The sequence below is a fragment of the Macaca fascicularis genome, chromosome 2 (assembly GCF_037993035.2).
Source record: "Macaca fascicularis isolate 582-1 chromosome 2, T2T-MFA8v1.1".
NCBI classification, from domain to species: domain Eukaryota; kingdom Metazoa; phylum Chordata; class Mammalia; order Primates; family Cercopithecidae; genus Macaca; species Macaca fascicularis.
In genome coordinates this window covers 107,591,417-107,611,474 of record NC_088376.1, presented here as the reverse complement: position 1 = coordinate 107,611,474, position 20,058 = coordinate 107,591,417, and the positions used below count along the sequence as shown (strand labels likewise).

The 20,058-nt window shown below is 41.3% G+C and overlaps 1 protein-coding gene across 4 annotated transcripts; it reads right to left on the bottom strand.

The window, feature by feature from the left end:
* Window positions 1-4,585: 4,585 nt before the first annotated feature.
* ZNF502 (zinc finger protein 502) lies at window positions 4,586-16,298 on the bottom strand. Of its 4 annotated transcripts, none has more exons than XM_005546850.4 (4): window positions 16,169-16,298; window positions 14,237-14,334; window positions 8,065-8,180; window positions 4,586-7,520 (listed from the first exon to the last, which is right to left on the bottom strand). In XM_005546850.4, the coding sequence occupies exons 3-4, from the start codon at window positions 8,117-8,119 to the stop codon at window positions 5,941-5,943; spliced, it is 1,635 nt and encodes a 544-aa protein (XP_005546907.1). In that variant the 5' UTR covers window positions 8,120-8,180; window positions 14,237-14,334; window positions 16,169-16,298; the 3' UTR covers window positions 4,586-5,940. The 4 variants fall into 4 exon arrangements, with proteins under 4 accessions (XP_005546907.1, XP_005546906.1, XP_005546909.1 ...); XM_005546849.3 differs by having other exon boundaries at window positions 16,212-16,298; XM_005546852.4 differs by lacking the exon at window positions 14,237-14,334.
* Between the last annotated feature and the right edge of the window lie 3,760 nt (window positions 16,299-20,058).

Sequence of the window (20,058 nt, the reverse complement as noted above, 5' to 3'; positions counted from 1 at the left end):
GTGAGCCGAGATCATGCCACTGCACTCCAGCCTGGGTGACAGAGCCAGACTCCACCTTAAAAAAAAAAAAAAATTGGCCGGGTGCAGTGGCTCACGCCTGTAATCCCAGCACTTTGGGAGGCCGAGGCGGATGGATCACGAGGTCAGGAGATCAGGACCATCCTGGCTAACATGGTGAAACCCCGTTTCTACTAAAAAAATACAAAAAAAAAAAAAAAATTGCCAGACGTGGTGGTGGGCGCCTGTAGTCCCAGCAACTCCGGAGGCTGAGGCAGGAGAATGGTGTCAACTCACGAGGGGGAGCTTGCAGTGAGCCGAGATAGTGCCACTGCACTCCAGCCTGGGCTACAGAGTGAGACTCCGTCTCAAAAAAAAAAAAAAAAAATTATCCATTCCAATCTTCAGATTGGCAGTTTTCCCAAAATGGAGTCCCTATTGAACACAAATCAGGAATGGTGGTGCCACAGACTGGGGCCATCACTATCTTTGGCTAAAAAGTGACCCTTCGTAAAATTGTCAGTTGACATGCCATGTAACAATAATGTTAAGTTTCTCTTTCCAGGTGTCACATTCTCAGCACTTTTTTGGAATCAGCAAGTTCTTCCCTCCAGCCCTAACATCTCACAGGCCAGAGAGCCCAGGTCTAATTATTCATTCCCCAAACATCAGGCTTCAAAGAATCTCCAAATCAGCAGGCTCTAGTGTGTGGAGGACATTAAGTCTGGAGTGAGGTACCCTAGGTAGAGCAGGTTACTAGAAACCGTAATCTGGAGTTTAATAGCAGTTTGGGCTGAGCTTCTTTCAATGAGGTGTAAAATAGATGGTAGGGATGCACACCAAAAACATTCCATAACACTAAAATAACCTTAGCCCTCATGTGGCCAGTGGATAAAAGAAGTGAAACTAATGCCACATACGGTCAAGATTAGGTTTCTGCCTTATGTAGAAAAAGTAGGGGCCAAAAGGTATAATCAACTTACTTGTCACCCTCACACTCAGGAAAGTCTGAGATTCTGAGAACAAAAACCCTCTCAATCTTATACAAGTGAGCTCCTCACATCCTCAGGATAAGGAAAAGACTGGAGCACTAAGTGGTCAATTCTAGGCTGGATGCAGTGGCTCAGGCCTGTAAGGGAGTCCAAGACAGGAGGATCACCTGAGAGCAGGAGTTTGAGATGAGCCTGGGTAACATAGCAAGAACCTGTCTGCACCAAAAAATAAAATAAAATAAACTTTTTTTTGAGACAGGCTCTTGCTCTATCACCCAGGCTGGAGTGCAGTGGCATGATCTTGGCTCACTGCAACCTCCACCTCCCGGGTTCAAGCGATTCTCCTGCCTCACCCTCTTGAGTAGCTGGGATTACAGGTATGCGCCACCATGCCTGGCTAATTTTTGTATTTTTAGTAGAGACGGGGTTTCACCATGTTGGTCAGGCTGGTCTCAAACTCCTGACCGTGTGATCCGCCTGCCTTTGCCTCCCAAAGTGCTGTGATTACAGGCATGAGCCACCGCACCCGGCCATAAAATAAACTTTTTAAAAATTAGGCAGGCATGGTAGCTCACATCTGTAGTCCCAACTACTTGGGAGGCTGAGTTGAGAGAATCGCTTGAGCCTGGGAGGTCTAGGCTATAGTGAGCTAGGATCATGCCACTGCACTCCAGCCTGGGCAACAGAGTGAAACCATCTCAGAAACAAAAAAAAAAAGTGGTCAGTTCTACAAAAGATAAAGAGGCATATGGAATAGAGGTAACCAATACAGGGGAAAGTGAATGAAATGCAACGACACTGCAGTTTGAACCTCATCTGACACTGGTTGTGTAGTCTTGAGCAACCCCAATCACATCTTTCCTCTTTTGTTCTGAGGATCTGATGTGGCTCCATCCCACTGTGTCCTTCTGAAGTCATGAATTAAATTTCAGTGCACAATAAGCAAGACACTCAAATTCTTTATCATCCCAGAGCCCAAAATCTCAGGAAGTGCTTCCACTTTGGAATTTTTTTTTTTTTTAAAGAGAGAGGGTCTCACTGACACACAGGCTAGAGTGCAGTGGCGTGATCCTAGCTCACTGCAGCTCCAAACACCTGGGCTCAAGCAATCCTTCCACCTCAGGCTCAGCATCCAGAATAGCTAGGACTATAGGCATGCACCACCACACCTGGCATTTTTTTTTTTTTTTTTCTTTTTTTTTTTAGAGACAAGGTCTTGCTATGTTCCACAGGATGCTCTCGAACACCTGGCCTGAATCAATCCTCCCACCTCAGACTCCTGAGTATTTGGGATCATAGGTGTGGGCCACCATGCCTGGCACACTTTAGGATTTGTAAGCTCCAAATGCCCTCCTGCTAGGCCAGCATTACTCTTCCGTTCCTGTTTACTATTTCATAGCTATTCCAGTTGACACAGGTATGTCTCTGCAGTTGCATGCATTTTCCTCCTCCTGCTGACCCTGACATCAATATAATTGAAAGCATTTTGTTAAATTGTGATAGGACTTTTAAATCTCTAATTGAAAAATACTGTTTTTTATGGGATCTTCTGTTTAATAAAACCACATACCTTATCTTAGGGAAAGTTGCAGAATTCTTGCTCCTGGCAGACACTTCATGGATACACATACTCACCATGCCTCCTTCCTGCTGACAACTGGGGACCTAAGGCACAACCTGCAGACTGGCACACAGAAATGTCTGACTCTTCAGCTGAGTTCAACAAATACTTATTGAGCACCTCCTAAGTACCAGGCACTGTTGATACAAAGGTAAACAAATTTCACATTGTTCCTTCCCTAGCAAAGCTGAAAAAGGGAAAGATGTGTGGACAAACCATTATAATGTAACATAATAAAATGATGAAAAATACAAGACAGAATAAAACATCCATGAGGTTAGAGACAGCTTTGAGATATTGCCTGAGCACATTCCTAAGTGAAAAATGGGAGTTTTGCAGGCAAGCAGAAGCAGGGAAGGGAATTGAGGCAACAGGAATAGTATGTGCAAAAGTGCCAAAGTAGAGTCCAGAGGTGATATTCCAGAATCACAGGAATTTGAACTATGGAATAGAACATGCCAGGCAAGGAATGGCAGCTGGGGATAGCAATTCAGGCATGGGCCAGATGAGGGGCCTTAAATGCCTCTTTAAAGGACTAGTACTTTATTCTGAAAACAGTAAGTAGCCAGTTATGCTTACAAAGATCAAGAAGAAATGGGAAAATGGCGTAGTGGGGCAAGAAACCGGAAGACTGTAAGATAAATTTTAAAATAGGAAGCCCAGGCACAGTGGCTCATGCCTATAATCCCGGCACTTCGGGTGGCTGAGGCAGGCACATTGCTTGAGCCCAGGAGTCTGAGACCAGCCCGGGCAACATGGTGAAACTCATCTCTACAAAAAAAAATACAAAAATTAGCCAAGCATAGTGGCACATGCCTGTAGTCCCAGCTACTTGGGAGGCTGAAATGGGAGGACCGCTTGAGCCTGGGAGGTAGGGTATGCAGTAAGCAGAGACCATGCCATTGCATTCCAGCCTGGACAACAGAGTGAGATCCTGTCTCAAAAAAAAAGAAAGAATTAAAATTAAAGTAGGGGACTGGACTACAATTGCAGTGGAGATGGCTTCCAGAGATAGGAGATAATTTCAACAGGACATAGTGGTTATATGGATATGAAGACTGAGTAAGAGGGAAAATTGAGGGTGAGGGCAATGCCTAGGTTTGGGGCCACACTGGAGTGACTAGGCACATCATGGGCCAGCAACTGAGAGAAAATCAGAGCACATAAGTGCAAGTGTGAGAATATGGGTTCATGGTAGTGGAAAGACTAGTTATTTACCTTTGTTTCCCCAGAATGTGAAAACATGCCAGATTTTCTCAGCCTGAGAATTAAAAATCCAGGATCAAGTCTGTTCCATTTGAGAAAATTTTTCCCACAAGAACTTATACATATCTTTTTTTTTTTTTTTTTTTTTTTTTTTTTTTTTGAGAAAAAATCTCACTCTGTCTCCCAGGCTGGAGTACACAGGCACAATCTCGGCTGACTGCAGCCTCCACCTCCCAGGTTCAAGTGATTCGCCGTGCCTCAGCCTCCCAAGATATCTTTAAAGTTTTCTTGTTTCTTTGTTAAGAAAACTCTCCCTATTCTCTCTAGTCTCCACTCATAATTCTCAAGATAGTGTACAAATATTGCTATAAATATTCATCAGGAAGTTCCAAGAAAGGTTCTGTTGGGGAATGGTTGATATATTAACTCATGAAATAAATATTTACTGAACATGTATTATGTGCCAGTAATTAATTATACAGTGTTTTTATCTAGGAAGTATAAATACATTGTTTGTTTTTGGTAAAATAATATTTTCATGAACATATTTAGAAAGCTTTTACAGCATTTTTACCCATAATGTATTAATTTCCTCAATTATGACTTCATTGGTGGTAGGTTTTAAGAACATAATCTTCATAGAAAGTGAAAAAGATATATGATATTTATACCATATTCCCATTAATGATAATTCACGGCCCAAACCTATCCCTAGAAGGCAATTGCTCTAGAAAAATCGATGAGTTCCAAATAACCAAGTATTCCAGAATCAACTTAATTTAGTGTTTTTAATAGCCACACTTTAAAAATGCTATAAGCTTCACAGCTTAGAAACTATTTTAAATACCAGTCAAAGGCTATCCTCAATCTTCTGGAGCTCAATTTCTGGGTAGCAGTTAAGAACATGAAAGGAATTTGGGAAATAAAGGGAAAACTATGTCATTTCTCTCAAAAGAATAAAATACTCTCACAGTCAGTGGCAAAATGTACTATCCTGATTTTCAGGGATTTGAAAAAGATTCTTTTAGAAGTCTTTCCAAAATCATTCCATGACAAATGTCAACACTTTCTTAAGCAGCCCCAACGTCCAATCAACTGAAAATTCTATCTTCTTTCATTACTAATGCTTTCTCCTAAAGACCAACAAACTAACTATCACTTTGTTAAGATGCTGTTAGTCCTAGTGGGTCTCTCTCCTCTGGTCTCTGTACACCAAGAGCCTAGGCAAAGTTACAACAGACAGGTGTACACCTTAGCACAGGCAGGGTTATGTAGGTGACTTGCTCAGTCGCATGCAGGCTTCCTGTTCTGAGGCTTGTCACTTGAGCAGACCATTTCCTTCCTGGGTAACCATTATTCCTCTGAGATAGATATTGGGTCTTACTGGTTCTCTGAACAGGTATGACTGCCTTCCCATAAACCAATATCATGAATTCTAACTTGGTTTCCTGTTTCATTCTTAGCTCTGAGTCACCCCAAAGCTTGGAAGAATCAGGAAAGACCTTCTTTACTGGCAGATCTATAGAGGTCAGCCCAGTTGTTGCTTTATATCTCCTTTTTTTAAATGAATGAATATGGATTTTTTTTTTTTTTTGGTTCTTATTTGTTTCTGTCTCCTCTTTACAGGACCACTTCCACAGGTTGGGAGCTTTCCCCATGGTAGCATGGTCAGGGCTGCCTCAAATCTGGAGGCTGGACTTAGCACTACATCAGAACTGTGCCACTTCACACTGACAGGCAGTGTTTAAGAAAAACATCTCAACCTGCCAGCCAACAAAAATGGGTGATAAGTCAGAAGATGGGGCAGGGTGTAGTAAAGTTAGCAGAAGTGCTAACTTAACAAATACCCCCTCAAGCTGTAAGAGTCACATGGGGAGACAGTGGCAATGTGTAGGCTTTATCTGAAAAGCAGGAATTTCTTTCTACCCTGTATTCCCAGATGCCCACCTCGAGTAGGCTCTGCATTCCCTAAGCTCTCAACTCCATTTCTGGAAACATTCCTCTCAGAGTACAGTAGCCAAGGCTCCTTCTTCCTTCCCTCCAGGAACTCTACCTGCCCCTCTACTCCCAGTCAGATTCATAGTCATCCTCACTAGAGAAACTGTCATAACCTAAATGCCAGCATTATTCACCACTGTGAAGTTTCTGATGTCTGAAAAGGACTGAACTATGTCTGAAGAACTTTCCACACTCAATGCACTCATAAGGCTTCTCACCAGTGTGAATTCTGTAATGTTCACTAAGGTGTGCATACTTGCGGAAGGTTTTCTCACACTCACTACATTTATAGAGCTTCTCACCAGTGTGAGTTCTATGATGTTCAGTAAGAGATGAGCTATGAGCAAAGGCTTTCCCACATTCTTTACATTTATAGGGCTTCTCTCCAGTATGAATTCTCATATGCTGAGTGAGGCAGGTGTTCTGATTAAAGCCCTTTCCACATTCATTGCATTTATAGGGTTTTTCTCCAGTGTGACTTCTCTGATGCCGAATAAGGCAAATGCTCTGAATGAAGGCTTTACCACATTCACTGCATTTGTAGGGTCTCTCCCCCGTGTGTATTCTCTGATGTTTAGTGAGTGGGGTGCTCTGAGTAAATGCTTTGCCACATTCCTTACACTTATATGGTTTTTCTCCAGTATGAATTCGCTGGTGTTTAATAAGAGATGGGCTCTGACAAAATGCTTTGCCACATTCTTTACATTTATAGGGTTTCTCTCCAGTATGAATTCTCTGATGCTGAGAGAGGTTTGCCTTTGTTTGGAAAGTTTTCCCACATTCATCACATTTATGGGGTTTTTCCCCAGTGTGAATTCTCTGATGTTGTGTAAGATTTGAATGTTTTCGAAAAGAAGAGCCACATTCACTGCATACATAAGGCTTCTCACCAGTGTGAATTCTCTGATGATGGATAAGGTGTGTATTCTGATTGAATGTCTTCCCACATCTATTACATTTATAAGGTTTCTCTCCAGTGTGAATTCTCTGGTGTTCAGTGAGATGTGAGTGATTGCGGAAGGAATTCCCACATTCATTACATTTATAAGGTTTCTCTCCAGTGTGAACTCTTTGATGCTGAGTAAGAAATGATCGACATCGAAATGTTTTCCCACACTGCTCACATCCATATGGTTTCACTCCAGTGTGAATTCTTTGATGTTGAACAAGGAATGAACTACGACTAAAGGCTTTCCCACATTCCTCACATGCGTAGGGTCTCTCTCCAGTATGAGTTCTCTGATGTTGGGTAAGGGATGAGCCCTGAGTAAAGGTTTTTCCACATTCATTACATTTCCAAGATTTCTTCTGTGTGCAGAGAGTTGGACATTTACTGTGGTCTGAAAAATCATTGGTGTGTACATTACTTGTTTCCCACTGATGCAGACTCTCTTCTGTAGAAACCCTGAGACGTGTAACAAGGCTTGAGGTCAAAAGCAAGCTTTTCTCAAAATTGTAGTTTTGACTAATAATTTCAGGGGGTGCTTCTTTGTGGATGAAAGTTATTCCCCCAAAACCTCCTTCCTGGAAAAGACATGATTCAGCAATCTCCCTAGGAGAGTTTTCCTTCATGCCCTCACATGCATATTTTTCTTCAAATGTAGAATCTTGGTATTCATCCTCTTGGAATCTCTTTGCTACTATCCCTGATGAATCAGTTTTACAGACATCCTGCTCTGGAGCAGGCTTGTTCTTGTTTACCCAGCCTGAAAGAAAAGAGCAGAATGAATATCTCCTATACAGGGCAGAGTGAAGGCCCCTGATCTTTACTTTTGGCAGACCTCAGTAATGGCCTATGATGAAGGGCCAGCAACAACAAGTGTGGCAAGTAACTTAAGAGTTGCAACTGGTAGAAGAGATATGTATCAGGGAAATATGATTACCATTAATGAGGAACTCCCATAGAAGGGGTAGCTACAGACACCCAAGGAGCAAGAGAATGAGACAATGGAGATAAATGAAAAACAACAACCAACACATAGGCTAAGATTAGGGCAAGACAGGAAACATGAATGCTTTATATCCAGAGTGGAGACTGGGAGAATGTAAACAGGAAAATGCTAGAAATGAGAATAAAATTAGTACTGGGAAAAAGTTGGCCCCAGACATGTTCAGCCACCCCTGCCCCCAACATCCCTATAAGAGACAGTTATTTTATCTCCTGAGCCTCACCCAGCTTCTCTTCTATAATTTCCAAAGGCTTCCTGTTGGCTGGCTATTTCTTCCACTGCTTGTCCCTTGCTCACTCACCTGGACAAGTCTCTCTTCTAATCTCTCTCTCTTCAGTTCCTTGCATATTCAACATCCACAGACTGTCTCTCTTCACTTTGATTGGAAAACACTTCAGGCTTGAAAAACTGGGAGCCCTGCTCATGGGAAAAAAGGTGCAGGGAGAGAGGGAATATTACTGTCCCAGTAAACAGAACAAAGAACTGTTGCCTAGTGACACTATCTAATAACACACACAATAACTCTCAGGATAACAATGTGGAAGCACCCACAAAAATCAGCATTGGCTTGTAGCCTCCTAGGTTCATACCCCATTTGTTAGCTGTCCAAAAAGTGGTAACATCAGACTAACATACTATCAAATATTTAAGTACTTAATAAATAAATCAGAATGTTATTCATTACCTTTTTATAATGATAAAGATTAAATGAATAGGTATATTCATATCAATTAGTACACTCTGTCCATCATACAATAATCTATATGAAAAGCCAGTCAATATAGTTAAAAGTTATATAGCAAAATGTCCTCATAGCAAGGCTTGTGTATTAAGTCTGATTTACCCACTTCTACCAAACGCCAAGAGGCTGAGATAGTGTCAGGGAATGCTATCTACTTGATACAATCTAGAGACACACTGATTGTCCTTTCTTCAAGATGTCATATCAATTAAACAGTTTTTCTTCAGGTATAGCTCAGTGTCAGAGGACAGGCTGCAGTTAAAAAGAAACAAAAATAAATTTAATTGTGAAATAAGTTTTGACTTACAAAAAAGTTGCAAAAATACCAGTTTCTATAAATGCTTCTTTTTAAAAATGTCCGTATCAAAACTGTTCATTCAAAAATATCTCTCCATTTAACCTTGAAGTGAGAAGCAGAACTGGCAGCATTATTCAAGGAAAAAGGGAAGATCCAGAGATGATTTTTACCAGAGTCAAGAACTTGGAAGACATGAAAGAATAAAATAAGTCTGCTCAAATACATAATAAGCTGGTCTTATGGACTTCTCAGTGAAGTCTATGCTTTTGCATTGAACTTTAAAGTTTTAAGAAGATACTTGGCTGGAAGCAGTGGCTTAGGCCTGTAATCCCAGCACTTTGGGAGGCCAAGGCAGGTGGATCACCTGAGGTTAGGAGTTTGAGACCAACCTAGCCAACATGGCGAAACCCTGTCTCCATAAGAATATAAAAATTAGCGGGGCATGATGGCAGGTGCCTGTAATCCCAGCTACTCAGGAGAACGAGGTGGGAGAATCACTTGAACCCAGGAGGCAGAGGCTACAGCGAGCTAAGATTACACGATTGCACTCCAGCTTGGGAGACAGATCGAGACTCCATCTCAAAAAAAAAAAGAAGATCCTATCTGGGTTTTCCTGATTCTCATTCACAGGAAGAACATAAAGGGACCTGTAAGCTACTATACAATCCTACAGAGACTCAGAGACTCATGCAAGCAGACTGGGATTTGGGTGACTAATCAGTGCTAGACACTGGAAAAAGAAGCCAGACACCCTATCTGGCTCCAACTTGTGTCATAGCTGGATAAAGACATTAAATGAATCATTTCAAATATGGGAGTTATAAAACTGCAAGTATGGGGTGCTACAGAATGTAGAGCAGAGGGGACCTGATATAGTCTGGGTCCCCTTTAGACATGTGAAAGGGAAAAGTAGGCCAGGTACGGTGGCTCACGCCTGGGATCCCAACACTTTGGGAGGCCGAGGCAGGCGGATCATGAGGTCAGGAGATCGAGACCGTCCTGGCTAACATGGTGAAACCCCGTCTCTACTAAAAACACAAAAACTTGGCTGGGCGTGGTAGCACATGACTGTAGTCCCAGCTGCATGGGAGGCTGAGGCAGGAGAATCACTTGAACCCGGGAGGCAGAGGTTGCAGTGAGGCAAGATCGCGCCACTGCACGCCAGCCTGGGCGACAGAGTGAGACTCCATCTCAAAAAAAATAAAAAACAACAAAAAGGCCGGGTGCGGTGGCTCACGCCTGTAATCCCAGCACTTTGGGAGGCCGAGACGGGCGGATCACGAGGTCAGGAGATCAAGACCACCCTGGCTAACACCGTGAAACCCCATCTCTACCAAAAATACAAAAAATTAGCTGGGTGCGGAGGTGGGCACCTGTAGTCCCAGCTACACGGGAGGCTGAGGCAGGAGAATGGCGTGAACCCTGGAGGCGGAGTTTGCAGTGAGCCGAGATTGTGCCACTGCATTCCAGCCTGGGCGACAGAGCTAGACTCCATCTCAAAAAAGAAAAAAGAAAGGAAAAACTGGAGAGACAAAATGAACATACAAAAGGAATCAAGTAAGGAATCATAGTAATGCCCAAAGTATTAAACACCAGAAATGAGACATAAAGCCTGAGGGCAAGCCAGTTCAAACAGAACCCTAAAAAACATTTTAAGGACTTTACCCTAAAGTGAAGAGAAAGCCGTAATAAGGATTTGAAAAAGTTTGATAAAATACATGACATGATTAGATCTGCTGTTTTATGGAAACACATTCCTCTGTCTACAGCAACAGATAATGTGTGTAGTAGGGGGGAGTGGGAGGGTAAGGTGAAGGCTTGAAGATCCCTTGTAAGGCTATTTCAGTAGTCCAGTATGGGGACTGGATTAAAAGAAAGAATCAACCAGAATGAATGAATATTGGTGGGAGGGGTGAGAGAGGGAGATGTCAAGGATAATTAGCCAGTTTTGGGTGATGACAGTGACCTTTAGTGACAGTGGGTACACTGGTCTGGAAAGCAATAAGATACCTTTAGTTTCAAATATCTACATAGAAGGTAGAACAGGGCATACATAGTTGAAAGAGAGACAGGTGTGGCCTGAAGAGTTTTAGACATAAAAAAAGTAATTGAAATCACAGGAGTAACAGATAAAATCTTTAAAGAAATGTGGCTAGGAAAACTCCAACAGTGAGTCCAAACACTTAAAAGATCTCTAATCCCAACAAGGTGAGGTAGCTCACACTTGTAATCCTAGCACTTTAGGAGGCCAAAGTGGGAGGATCACTTTAGGCTAGAAGTTTGAGACCAGCCTAGGCAACAGAGAAAACTCCATCTCTACAAAAAACAAAAATTTGTTGGGTGTAGTGGTATGCACCTATAGTCACAGCTACTAAGGTGGAGGATCACTTGAGCCCAGGAGTTCGAGGCTGCAGTGAGCTATTAATATGATTGCATTGGCCGGGCACGGTGGCTCACGCCTGTAATCCCAGCACTTTGGGAGGCTGAGGCAGGTGGGTCACCTGAGGTCGGAAGTTTGAGACCAGCCTGACCAATATGGAGAAACCCTGTCTCTACTAAAAATACAAAATTAGCCAGGCATGGTGGCACATGCCTATAATCCCAGCTACTCGGGAGGCTGAGGCAGGAGAATTGCTTGAACCTAGGAGGCAGAGGTTGCGGTGAGGATGGATCGTGTCATCGCACTCCAGCCTGGGCAACAAGAGTGAAACTCCATCTCAAAAAAAAAAAAAAAAAAAAAGATTGCATCACTTCACTCCAGCCTTGGCAACAAAACAACATCCTGTCTTAAAAATAAATTAATTAAATAAAATATCTCTAATCCTCTAAGAGATGTAAATAAAAATAATTTAATATATGATAAAAGCAGCATTTCTAATCACAAAAGGATAGATAATTAATAAATCAAGTTGGCACCATTGCTGACTACCTGGAAAAAAAAATGTGATTACTATATCGCGCCACACACCAAAATAAACCGAAACCAATTAAAGGGTTAAATATAAAAAATAAAACCACAAAATAAAATATGACCAAAAATTCGTTCTGGGGTTAGCACTTTCAAGCATGATGCAAAATGGATAGGACAAAAACTGATAAATCTGACCACATAAAAACAATACCCTGTATATCCAAAATACAAAGAAATGAAGACAAACAAGCTTTAAAAAAAGTATTTTTCAGTTATATATCAAGGGATAGATAGATCTAATAAAGATTTCTTACAAATGAGTAAGAAAAAAAGGTGAACTGAGAGAAAAACGGAAAATACAAAAAATACACCAAGAATTACAAAGGCCAATAAACATATCAAAACAATGTTCTATCTTTGTGGTAAACAAAGAAATGGAAACTGAAAGAATGAAGAATCAATTTTTACATCAAAGTGGAAAATCTATTTTTAATGCTACATTCAAGATTCACAAAGGTGCAGAGAAACAGTTTCTCACACACCAGTGCAAACGTAAGTTGGTACCATCTTTCTGGAGCGAATCTAGCAATATATATCAGGTGTGAAAGTTGTAGCTTAGTTATAGTTAGGATGCTGTGGTCAACATTTTGTGGATACAGGAATTCAGAACAGAATGCTCATTTTGTATATACACCATCTGTAGTGTACCTCAGAGTCATCAGTATGCCATAAAAAATGACTATATTCTGCCAGACACAGTGGCTCACACCTGTAATCCCAGCACTCTGGGAGGCCAAGGCAGGTGGATCACCTGAGGTCAGGAGTTCGAGATCAGCCTGCCCAACATGGCGAAACCACGTCCCTACTAAAAAATACAAAAAATTAGCCAGGCGCACTGGCAGGCGCCTGTAATCTCAGCTACTCAGGAGGCTGAGGCAGGAGAATTGCTTGAACCCAGGGGGCAGAGGCTATAGTGAGCCAAGATCACGCCCCTGCACTCTAGCTCGGGCGACAAGAGCAAAACTCCATCTCAAAAAAAAAAAAAAAAAAAAAGACTATATTCTTTGACCTAGTAATTCTACTAGAACTTTCTCAGAAAGTAACTTTCCAGAGAGAAGAGAAACAGAATTCTTCTGTTACTTGTAAAAATATCCCCTGAAATGTACACAGAAATAAAGTTTGTCTATTGGTGGACACTGAGGATTGGCAAATTATGATACTTCTACTTGGTGAAAATTATTTAGACATAAAGACAATTAAAAATGAAAATATATGATTATTGGGAAAAAATACTTATGCCATATGTTAAATACCCTATATAGTAAAATTTCAAGTATTAATATAATGTAAAATATATGTTTGTTAAAATATACATGTGACGTGCTTGTGTCCAGCTACTCAGGAGGCTGAGGTAGAAGGATCACTTGAACCTGGGAGGTAGAGGTTGCAATGAGCTGTGATAGCACCATTACACTCCAACCTGGGTGACAGAGTGAGACCCCGCTCAAAAATTAAAACTTAAAAATACATCTGAATAAGATCAAGAAGGAAAAATAATCATCACTGTGGTAAAATAATGAATTGTGAATAATTTTCCCAAATGCCCTCTATTATCTATATTTTGCTCTACTTTTGCTTAAAAAAAAAACCAAAACTAACAAATCTATAAGAATATATATCAAATTATTTATTGTGATCATTTCTGAAGAATAAAATTATGGTAAACTTTTGCCTTAAAGCCTATGTTTTTGTAATGTTTGAAAATTTTCCCATAGGAATAACTAACTTCTGTGATCAAAGAAAAAGTGAAAAAGCATAATCAGAGATGGCACAGAGATTTATGTACAAAGATCACACTATTACTACAATTGTTAAATAGGCAAATAAACATTGACAGACTACCAAAGATAGATTATGAAAGTATCAAAAATCACAATTTCAAAGAATATTAATGAGAAAATATAATGTTAAAACAGGAAGATACAAAACACTAAAACAAAAACAAGAAATATGCACACATATACTGGGACTAAGCACTCAATACACAGAAACTATTGTTAATAAACAGATAAAACACACACATTTTAAAAAGACATAAAGACAGCCTACACACTTATCTCTAGATCGGTTAATGGGTTACTTTAGTCCTTTATACTCTTCTATATATTTTACTTCTCCTTCAATAAACATATATTACTTTTATAGTTAGAAAAAGTTACTTTTTAAAAACCCAGAAACAAAAACAAAAGGCTATGGTATTGGCCTCCCATTCACAAGATGATAGTAGATTGGATTGGGAGTCAGGAAAGTTTGCTCTGCCAGTAGCCTATGTGAGTGGGCCTACATGACAGGCCATTTATCTGAAAAGGGTAACAACTTAGACAATATTTATGGGTCATTCCAGCTCTCATAATCCGTGAATCCTTGATGAGTTAATTCACATAAAGCATTCAAAAAGATATCTACTCGATGGCAGCACTCAACAGGGGTTAGATGCTATTATGGTTGATACTAAAACCTACAGAGAAAGAAAGACATCTTGGTGATGACCGCATCCTTCCAATCATGGATCATCTGAGCTGTCAGCAGTTTGTCAATGTCAAGGGTCAGCAAACACTTTCTGTAACAGGCCAGAAAGCAAATTTTTTTAGGTTTAATGGGTTAAATGGGATATATAGTCTCTGCCTCAACCATTCAACTTTGCCTTTGTAGTTTGAAAACAGAAATAGACAATATGTAAATTTGCCTGTGTTTTAATAAAACAGTTTTACCAAAAAAAAAAGTGGCAGACCAAATTTGGTCCATATTTGCTGACTCCTAGGTCTATAAGTTGCCCAGAAAGTAATGTACGGGTGCTTCTACAAATGCCTATTGTGGAATAATCTGGCTGTTACTGATTTTAAGATGTTAAAAAGATCCCTCTGCAGATCTGGGGAAAGATGAGTATTATGGTGAAAGATAAAAGGAAACAGGCTCTTAATAGCCCTATCCTGCTAACCTAATAGAGAGCTGGCTTCCTCCCTCTACCTTGTAAGGTTTTGCCCAGATGCCACCTCCTTACCCCTCAATAATTAGCTAAAGGAATCTAGGCGAGCTAGATGAAGTTTTTCAAGAATTTTAAACAATCCCTCCAATGAGACCACATTGAAATGTACTCCTCTCTGAAGCCCTTCTTGGTCTGCATGTCGGCACCATACAGTGCACTCAACCAAGCTGCGGCAGTACACTTTATCTCTTATGCAGCCTTGGGTCACTTAGTAATGTGATCTGGGACAAGTTTTCTATTGTCTTTGTAAGTTTTCTATTCTCTTTGTACCTCAGTTCCCTCACTTAAAAACTATACATAGGCCTGGCGCAGTGTTTCACGCCTGTGATCCCAGCACTTTGGGAGGCCAAGGCAGGCGATTCACCTGAGGTCAGGAGTTCGCGACCAGCCTGATCAACATGGTGAAACCCCGTTTCTACTAAAAATACAAAATTAGCTAGGTGTGGTGGCACATGCCTGTAATCCCAGCTACTCGAGAGGCTGAGGCAGGAGAATCGCTTGAACCCGGGAAGCAGAGGTTGTGGTGAGCCGAGATCGCGCTGTTGCACTCCAGCCTGAGTAACAAGAATGAAACTCCGTCTCAAAAAAACAAAAAACAAAACAAAACAAAAAAACAAAAACCCTACACATAATACGCTGTTGTGAAGATTAAATCAATTAGCACAAATGCTTCAAATAGTGCCTGGTATACAGTAAGTGCTAAATAAATGTAGTTTAAAATATTACCACCAAAATCTGCTTATGCACTTATCGTCCTACACAAGACTGGAAGCATGTTTACATTTGGCAGTCTCCGGCGTCACTCTTTTGTAGCCTCACTCCTGAATTCGGTGTAATGTTTGGCATGTAATGGATAGTAACCCTTCATTGGGAGGCATTAAGGTTTGCATACATGCTATCACATACAACTGTCAACTGGGCTTTGTGAAGAAGCAAGGAACAGACTTCTATACAGTACTTTAGAGATTTCTGTACCCTCCAGAATTGTAACTCAGGTCTCAAGACTCCAAACGAGCGCACTTTACACTATGTGCCGTCTCCTATAAAAACAGGCTCTAAACAAGTTTCGGAGCTACAGGATAGGCCGGGGAAAGAAACTGGTATCTGAACTGAGAATTCTGATCCCCAGGATCTCGTTTCCTGACATGGGTCCTAGGTCTTCATCATCCATCCATCCTTCACTCACTCATTCATTCATTCACTCTGCCATTTTTCTAGGCATCTCCTCTGTGCTGGGCACTGTGCTGGGCCTTGGGGTCTGCAGTGCTGAGGCTGCAGGTTGGGCGGGCCGAGCCGCCAGGACTGTCCCAGGTTCGGGCGGCACGCGTAGGCAGCAACTCAGGGAGGATCGAGGCCGGGGCTGACTTCCCAAATAACCCTCCAGCCCGCCGCCCCAGCCGTGGCTCACCGGGGTCCCCTCTTTTCCCTTCCCTGGGTCCCAACCCGCTCACTGTGAGATCCAGGGACTCCCCGCGGAGCGGCGCGGGCGCTCCCGGAGGTTCACGGGAGCCAGGACACCAGCCTTAACTTCTGAAACCGGAAGAGTGGTGGCGCAGCCGGTAGTGCGTCAGCAGCGGGCTCGCGCGGCCATTCTCTGATTCTCTAGGAAGCGGGAGGAACAGCTCTATGGGACCCTAGAAGAAGGCGTTCCCTCCAAGCCCAGCCTGTAACTCCAGCCTTGTTTCCCGTCAAGCCCAGTCGCTTTACTGATATCCCATTAACAACTATCTTGGCCTGAAACACAGTGGCTACCTCAACCCTCAGGAAAATTGTATAGGGAGACGTTGGGATGGAAAGGATGCTGGGTAGGAGCCGGAATGGGCCATCTCAACAAGAAACTAGTATATTCTATCTGCTTAAAATAAGTCTCTATTAAGAACCTTGAGTGATGCCCTGTTATGTTAGAATAAAGGACAAACTCCCAATCTAGGCCCACACAAACTGACCTCAATATCAACGTCTCTTGGTTGCCTATCATATACATTCTGCTCTAACGTTACTGAATTCCCATTGGCCCCCTGAAATCCCTTGCCTGTTCCTGACTCTAGATCTTTTCCCCAGGATTTTCCCTTTGGAATAATCTCCCTTCCTTCTAACTGCTCTCCCTAACCTCAGCTATCCAATTTATCCTGGTTCTTCAAATCCCAATGCCAATTCTCAATTGACCACCTAGACGGTTGCCCTTATGGGTCTTTACAGTCACATATCACTATTAATTATTCTAGCTCTAGCTAACCTTCTATTCAGTGCCCTGCTAAATGCATACACTTGTACTTCTTTCATAGGTATCGTTAGGAAGATACACACAAGTAGCATCCCACCCAAGGACAACTGTGAAAGACCCAATCAGTTCATCTTTATACAACTCTACTCAGCTATATGGAACTATTACTTATCATTATATCTCAGTGTTTAGCACAATGATTGGTAGAGAAGGTATTCAATAAATAAATACTTGTTGAAATCATTAATCAGATACAGGTGAAATTTAGATTATTTGCATTTTTGATAAACTGAAAAATGAGGATGCCATAGATTAAATCCAGAAAGCAAGCTCTCTTCACATCTGAAAGGAAGTACCACCTAGCTGGCATATTCCCATTTCTTCAGCTCACTCTATCCAGTTGTTATCTCCCTTGGTAGAATGTAAGCTGTTTGAAGGCAGGGGCCTTTTGTGTTTTGTTCATACTGTATCTCTAGCACCTAGAGCACTGGCTGACATACTAGGCGTTCAATCAATATTTAATGAATGACTTAGTCATCATCAACTTCCAACAAGTTACAGGAAATAGTTATTCCATATAGATGTATATTGCTTGTTTGAGAGCTAAAACTGCTGGAAAATTATCTTTCTTCCCCCACATTACCTAAAATATGTACTCCAGAGATGAATATTGCTTCCCTGTGAGAAATAGAAACTCCTTCTAAATCATATTTACCTTACCCGCCAAAAGAGATTATATGAAGGTATTTTCCGGGGCAGGGGGAGTTTGGGGGGAGAGGGGAGGGGAAACAGGTGAAGAAGGGGGGCGGCAGGGAAGGTGATAGGGGCCTGGTGGGGGAATCTGGTGGAACTGGGATCCCCAGGCTCCGTCCAGAGGAAGCAAGGCTGCGATCGCTGGGCAGTCCGAGGGCACAGGATGCACCGGAGGGTGGGCGGACTCGCCCTTTCCTGCTGGGCCACAGGTGTCCTGGATGAGGCCGCCCCACGCGCCCCCAACGATTTTATAATCAATGGATAAAGTGGGAAAAATGTGGAGTAACTTCAAATACAGGTGTCAGAATCTCTTCCGTCATGAGGGAGGAAGCCGTAGTGAAAATGTTGACATGAACTCTGACAGATGTCTGTCTGTCAAAGATGTCAAAGAGAAAAACATCAGCATAGGAGACTCAACTCTTCAGCAACAAAGCAGTCCCTCGAGAGAAAATGTTGCCTTACAACTGGGATTAAGCCCTTCAAAGAATTCTTCGCCGGGCATGGTGGCTCATGCCTGTAATCCCAGCACTTTGGGAGGCCAAGGCGGGCGGATCACGAGGTCAGGAGATTGAGACCATCCTGGCTAACACGGTGAAATCCCGTCTCTACTAAAAATACAAAAAAAAAAAAAAAAAAAAAAAAAAAAAAAAAAAAAAAAAAAAAAAAAATTAGCCAGGCGTAGCGGGCGCCTGTAGTCCCAGCTACTCGGGAGGCTGAGGCAGGAGAATGGTGTGAACCCGGGAGGCGGAGCTTGCAGTGAGCTGAGACTGCGCCACTGCACTCCAGCCTGGGTGACAGAACGAGACTCCATCTCAAAAAAATTGTGTCATTATGAACACAAAGTTAGAGTTCGCTGGTTAGAATGAGAACCAGTCAAGGCAAAGTAAACGCTCCTGTACCCAAAGGGTGTTAACTAGGTCCGCTTTCATGTGCATCAGACAGTACACCTACAGCAAACACACGTAGCAGTGTTAGGTTTTATCATACAGTATGTAAGCTTAGTGTTAGTATCTGTCAGATGCGACCTGCTGTTATTTATTCAAATAAATATGGTGCCTATCGGAACAACAGAGGATAGAGCTACAGGTGTTCAGTAAGACTACAAAAACACTTTGATGATTTCTCTAACAGTTTGGTTTTTAATGGCTGTAGTATTTGAGTGAGGCAACTCTGGGGCATTTGTTATGAAGAATTCTACTTCTTACTGAAGAACAAATTATTAATATTGGATGAGTATTTCAATAGTGTGACTAATGTTTGAAATTATTTTTTCTAAGAGTTTTTCTATAATCTTCCAAAAGTAGTGATATTTGTAGTCACTATAAATCAAGTTTTGGAAGTCAAAAAAAAATAATAATAAAAGACTGCCTTCATTTTAGGAAAAAAAGCAGTTTTCTGGCCACAAGGGCATAGTGCAATTCATTTAGGTGTTGATGTAGTTTATAATCAGATGCCTTTTCTCTTCTGCAAAAGATACTGTTAAGTAAACCAGATTTTCTAAATAGTCATTCTTAAAATTTCAGACTTACAAAGCTCGTAGTAGAATTTTATTGGAAGACCCCAGGTTTTTTTCTTTTTTTAATGAGTGCTTTAACTTAAAACAGGCATTTGAAACATCTGCTGCAATGTAGTCTTGCATGTGATTTTTTAAAGTTGATGTGCAGTCTAATTGTTTCATAATTTTTTGATCTTTTCCTATATCCAGGATGATTTTGTGAACCACGAAGTACATGAGACTAAAAGATGCCCAAACAAGTCAGATAATAATAACTACAATGGTTGCTGATGTTGAGATTATTGTTGAACTGTAATTAATAATTTGGATGGCAGTATTTATCTCTTTTTTGTACACTCCCATAGCTGAATTGCTTAAGTATAATTTATAGAATTTCAGTGCAGTTAATTCTTAATGGAAAATCAGAAACCTAAATTGCAGATTTAAAAAGTACTGTACAACCATTATATCTGTAAATACCTTAGCACTTTTTTATCACTTAGAATAATATGTACTACTATGTGAGTGAGCTCTTTTGGAAGTTATATCAAGTTCTAGTGTTTGTTTCTTAGTAACTGAACTGAATTTCCAGTTCTGTCCTAGACATTTTGCACTAAAGTAGCCAAATACATTCTTGTGCCTTTTTGTTATGGTGCTCCATACCACTGGTGAGCGCTCCATAGTTTCCTTACCTGCTGCTACAGAATGTTATTTTACATCCCTATGGCTATCGCCAACGCTACAAAAAAGAAAAGCTATATTTGTATGCAAAAGCTATATTGTGTTGCATACAAATATAGCACACATTTGCATTTGCTTATCCATT

Coding starts and splice junctions, on each gene's coding strand:
- ZNF502 (XM_005546850.4), bottom strand. CDS start 8,119: ATGTTGAATATGCAAGGAACTGAAGAGAGAGAGATTAGAAGAGAGACT. Junction 7,521..8,064: donor TAGAAGAGAGACTTGTCCAG/GTGAGTGAGCAA, acceptor CTTTTCTTTCAG/GCTGGGTAAACAAGAACAAG.